This window comes from Sitophilus oryzae, unplaced genomic scaffold (genome assembly GCF_002938485.1).
Source record: "Sitophilus oryzae breed Bouriz unplaced genomic scaffold, Soryzae_2.0 scaffold_1977_pilon_pilon, whole genome shotgun sequence".
Classification (NCBI taxonomy): Eukaryota; Metazoa; Arthropoda; class Insecta; order Coleoptera; family Curculionidae; genus Sitophilus; species Sitophilus oryzae.
This window is the reverse complement of record NW_022146698.1, coordinates 1,750,025-1,756,040: the sequence shown is the minus strand read 5'-3', so window position 1 is coordinate 1,756,040 and position 6,016 is coordinate 1,750,025. Positions and strand designations below refer to the sequence as shown.

General features: G+C 33.5%; 1 protein-coding gene across 1 annotated transcript; it reads left to right on the top strand.

Annotated features, from left to right (window-relative positions):
* Positions 1-2,851: 2,851 nt before the first annotated feature.
* Positions 2,852-4,123, top strand: LOC115883773. The gene has a single exon (XM_030902184.1). The coding sequence runs from the start codon at positions 2,852-2,854 to the stop codon at positions 4,121-4,123; it is 1,272 nt and encodes a 423-aa protein (XP_030758044.1).
* Positions 4,124-6,016: the final 1,893 nt, after the last annotated feature.

The following is a 6,016-nucleotide window of genomic DNA, read 5'->3' as shown; positions in this document are numbered from 1 at the left end:
TTTGGTCACTTCGCCCGGATCAAGGAATCAGAAAAACCTATGGAAAATTGATGTTATGAAGATATCGAAGCAGTTTGAAGATTGAAGAAGATGATTTGGTGAGATCGTTTTTGATTAGCGCTATATCCTTATTTCCTTTTACCTACTCCTTCCTTATTTTTCATAATCTCGTATTTGTTAGTTCAGCGTAAAATTGTAGCATATATATCTCGTATTTCTAGATGTCAAATAGACATATTTCACGTAAAAATATATTTTCTTGTTGTTTATTTCTCGTAATCACGTCTCGTAATATCTTGTATTGAAATATCTCGTATATTATTAGTTTAAATAGTATACTACACGTAACGATTTATTCTCGAAAGAAATTTAATCCTCGTACAATTGTTATAGCATCGTTTTTCAATCGTTTCTCGTTAATCAATGCACGTTTTGGTTTAAAAAATACGTATTTTCTCGAATTTCTCGAACGTCACGAATTTCTCGAACTTCACGAATAATAAGTTGATTCTCGTCTCGCATTATATTTATTGATTTAATCGTTATCTCGCACGTATATACTCGCTAGAATAAGTTCTCGTTCTCGAATCAATATTGAAAAGCCATTTTATACGAATCGTAAGTCAAAATGCCACGAAACAAATCGTCGAAAACTAACAGTAACTCTAATTCAAACGATGATGAAAAATCAGAACTTATACACGCACGTAAGGTAATTTCAGCTCATTTATCTCGTTTTTCTCAGTTTTTAAAAATTCAGGAAGATATCGAAAATATTCTAGACGTTGATGTATTTCAAATTGAAAGCAGGTTAAAAATCGTGGAAGAGGATATGAGTAAATTTAATCGAATTCAAACCCGTCTAGAGTACTTAGTACCAGATGAAGATGATCAAGGCTTACATTTGGAAACGTTATTTTATTCGGAAATATCGTTGGCAAAAAAGATAATATCATGTTTTAACAAATCTCAGCAAGAGATAATCGAAAATAAAGTAAATTTCAATTCATCTCGCACGCAACAAGGAACGCAAGGCTCTGCAGTTGCGAGGTTACCACATTTAGGTCTGCCTACATTTTTTGGCAATTACGAGAGCTGGTTTAGTTTTATTGACACTTTCGACTCGATTGTTAATAATCACACGGATCTATCGGATGTAGACAAATTTATATATTTGAGGTTATCATGTAAGGGAGATGCCTTAAAATTAATAGAATCGCTAGACGTCACGGCAAGTAATTACTCGGTTGCCATAGAACTATTAAGGAAGCGTTATGAAAATCGAAGAGCAATAATTAACACGCACGTAAAAAATAATAGAAGCGCCAACAATGTACCACATAGTCCAAGCAATAACGGATCGCAGGTACGACAGCAAACCGATGGCCCAGCCAACCCTGCATCTCAAAGAAATGAACAGGTGAATTTTGGAGAAGAAAACGTTAGGCATACTATGTGCATCGTAGACCGGAATACTGACCGAATTGAAACGGATTTAAATAACAAAAATGTTACAGAAAATCATATAGTTAACGACAAACCGATCTGTAATTTTGTCTCGGAATTAACGAACCAAGATCTTGATAAATCTTTAACGAAATTTTGGCAGATTCAAGAGTTAGAAAATAAAAAGCATTTGTCGAAAGATGAAAAATACTGCGAAGAATACTTTAAGATGACAACAAGGCGAAAGTCAGTGGGTCAATTTATAGTTAAATATCCATTTAAACAAAATTTAAATTATCAGTTAGGCAATTCGAGGAAATGTGCATTAAAACGGTTTTATAATTTGGAAACACGCTTTAAGAAAAATGAAAATTTTAAAGATCTTTATACAAAATTCATACACGAATACGAAGATTTAGATCACATGCAATTTAATTGTTATTTAGAAGATGACAAATCAATAGAAAAGGAATCGTTCTTTTTACCTCACAGTGCGGTAATAAAAGACTCAATTACTACACGGTGTAGGGTTGTATTCGACGCGAGTGCGAAAAGTGAATCAGGCGTATCACTGAATGATCTTATGATAGTAGGTCCGACTGTTCAAGACGATCTATACAGCATTTTAATTCGGTTGCTGTTAAGAAAATTTGTCTTAAGTGCAGATGTTAAACAAATGTACCGATGTATTTTAATTGACAAAAGCGAACAGAGTTTTCAAAAAATTTTATGGAGAGACGATCCGAAAGAAAAAATTAAAGTTTTCGATTTAAAAACCGTAACCTACGGTACCGCAAGCGCTCCATACCAAGCCACACGCTGTTTAAAGAGTTGTCAGAAATGAATAAACTTAAATTTCCACGTACTGCATCAATAATTAATAATTCCTTTACATTGACGACTTGTTGATTAGTATAGATACAGAACAAGAAGCTATGGAAATTTATCACGAGCTAGTAGATATTTTATCGAGCGCGAAATTCGAATTACGAAAATGGTCGTCGAATAGCGAAAAAGTATTAAATTATATTTTAAGTACAAGTGAGAAACATGACGACAAGTTAGTATTATTTCACGACGACAAGGGAGTTAAAAACTTTAGGTATTGCGTGGGAGCCCTAACGAAGATGTTTTAAAATATTCAATAAAGATCACAAAGAGCGAAGAAAAGGTAACAAAACGATCTGTGTTATCTATAATTTCTGGTATTTACGATCCGCTTGGATGGATTAGTCCAGCCATAATTAAAAGCAAATTAATAATACAAAAATTGTGGCACCTTAAACTAGATTGGGACCAAGATATACCGAATGATCTAAAAGAACGTTGGTTACAATTTTTATCAGAAATCAAGCATCTTAATAACGTAAGAATCGATCGTCACGTTTTGACAATTAACGTAGAAATGGTGGAGATGTATGGGTTTAGTGATAGTAGCGAAATAGCATATGGTGCTTGTATCTATTTAGCTTCAATAAAAAACGGTGAAAAAGAAATTAAACTTTTAACGGCAAAATCACGTGTTGCTCCGCTTAAAAAACAAACACTACCACGACTTGAACTTTTAGCAGCTCATTTGTTAGCAGAGTTAGTTTATAAGATAAAAAATACTTTGGATATCGAAATATCTAGAACAATATATTTTACGGATTCGACAATTGTTCTAGCATGGCTAAAAACCGAACCATGTAATTTAAAAACCTTTGTTGCCAACAGGGTAGCAAATATTATTGAAATTTCAAACATTCACGATTGGAGACACGTAAAAAGTAAAGATAATGCGGCAGACATCATATCGCGTGGTGTTAATCCAAAGGAACTTTCTGAAAACAATATGTGGTTTTTCGGACCTCAATTTTTAAGGTTGAAAAATTTAGACAGTGATATACAAAGTAACTTTGATTTAGAAATTTTACCCGAATTAAAAAAGAACACATTAAGCTTAAACGTTACTGAGCAAACTAAATTTGACAACAATGATATAACGGTGTTTACAATTTTCGAAAAATATACATCTTTTTGGAAATTAGTACGTGTTTTTGGATACGTGCGTAGATTAAAAAATCGTTGTTTATTGAAAGTCCCTATATCATCAGAAAATCTTAGCATACAGGAACTTAACGAAACACAGGAAATGTTAATACGACTAGCACAGCGCGAATGTTTTACGGAGGAAATATCATTACTTGAATCGAAAAATAGTAGAAACGTACATAAAAATAGTAAAATACTAAGCTTACACCCGTTCTTAGATTCTAAAGGCATATTACGAGTCGGCGGTAGATTATCAAACGCAAATGTCAGTTACGATCAACAACACCCGAAAATATTACCCTACAAACATAAGTTAACGGACTTAATAATTTTAGATTCACATATTAGAAACTTCCATGCTGGAATTCAGACTTTACTATCAATTCTACGTTTAAAATATTGGCCTGTTAACGGAAAAAATGCTTTAAAGCGGTTCTTTTCACGACGAGGTAAATCAAGTCAAATTTTTAGCGATAACGGATTGAACTTTGTTGGTGCAAATAATCAATTTTTGGAACTTTATAAGTTGATTAATAACAAACAACATAATTTAGAGGTGGACAATTTTTTGGCTCGGGATTCTATAAAATGGAATTTCATTCCATTCACTTCATATGGTTGGTTTGTGGGAGAGCGCGGTTAAGTCAATAAAATATCATTTAAAACGTACAATTGGTGACGCTTCTTTAACGTATGAGGAGACTTACACTGTTCTTGTATCTATCGAAGCGTGTTTAAATTCGTGTCCTTTAACGCCCTTGTCCAATGATATCCTAGATTTTACTCCATTAACCCCAGCGCATTTCATTATTGGCGATTCTCTAAGAAGTATGCCTGAACAAACGATTTCTGAAGAAAGAATGAACCGTCTCACTCGTTATCAACGAATACAAGTGCTGTATACTCAGTTTTGGAGAAGATGGTCCAGAGAATATCTGGCGACTTTGCAAACAAGAAACAAATGGAAAACCGACGAAGACCAGAAGGTGAAAATTGGATCCCTTGTGGTTTTGGTTGAAGATGACATATCTCCGCTTAGATGGCCCATGGCACGCATTACCGAACTACATAGAGGTCAAGACAATATTGTGCGAGTAGTGTCAGTGCGATTACCAAACGGTCACGGTACCAAACGTTCAATCAAGAAAGTGTGTGTTCTACCCTTGCCAGACGAAGATAAACTAGATCACTGATTTATCCTTGATTTGTGTTGAAAAGCTCGGACCTTTTCAAGGGGCCGGCATGTTCAGGGCTAGCTAAGACATTTTTGTTAGATTATAATAATTGTTTATAGTTTAAAGTTACTCTACTCTTTTAACAAAGTTGAAGAAATTTCCCATTATAAAAACCTTATTAAGGTACCTTACCTTTAAGATGATAAACGACCCTACTTTATATTCGTAAAATTATAACTTTAACTTAACTATTACCACTGGGAATTTTGATCGTAAAACTATATAGCAGACGTCTGTCTATCTAAACAATGTAAGTTTAGGGCAGTGTCGTCCACTGTTATGAATATTAGATTTAAGAACATGAAAATTGTATTGTACGCATATGGCTATTTTTGAAGTGAGACATTATTTAAGAGACTTGAACGTGGTTCCAGGGAGAGTACGCTTTACGCGTCCAGAGTACGCACGACGCGTCGAAAGACGCCATCCGCATATCGACAGTTTTTTCTTTGGCTTTTATAATATTGTTACGAGAAATTTTAAACGTTGTTATTTTAAGTATAATTAATAAGTTTCACTTGTGTTATATTTGTCTACAATATAAGTGTGTAAAAGTTATCGTTGTTGAATGTTATTTCAATTGGTCCCTGGGGTACTGGGTAACTGCGGTACCCCAGAGCATATTTTAGCCTCATTAGAAAATATATTATTCGAAAATATTTTTTGAGATCTATTACTCAGATATGACTCTAACAAAATATGAGACATATTATCGAAGCCATAATATTTTAATTTTGAAATCAAAAGTGAGTGATTAATAGTATCAAAGACCTTGGAAATATCTAATAAAATTAAAAGACTATAATTTTTTGATCATAAGAAGTTATTATATCATCCAGAACATTTAAAAGAGCCGTTGTTGTACTAAAATTACGTCGAAAACCACACTGAGTAGGAGGAATAATCTTGTTATCAATAAAATACTCATACATTTGATTATAAAGAACTCTCTCAAAAACCTTGGAAACAGCTGGTAGAATACTAATTACCTAATAAATACTAATTACATTAAAACTTTCCGGTTTAGATGTTTTAGCCAATGGTTTTCCAATAGACTTCTTCCAAAGATCAGGAAAATACCCTATTTGTATACAACAGTTAATAATATGAGTGATATATTTATCAATAAACGGGCTACAATACCTGATCATAAGTGGAGATATGTTGTCAACTCCAGAAGCATTACTCTTGATATCGCATAAGGCCCTGTTTACATCAGATACTTGTGCCAACTTAAATGAAAAATACAGGTTGTTATCAAATCTGCAACTCGAAAAAAAATCAATACTCTCCAAACAGTT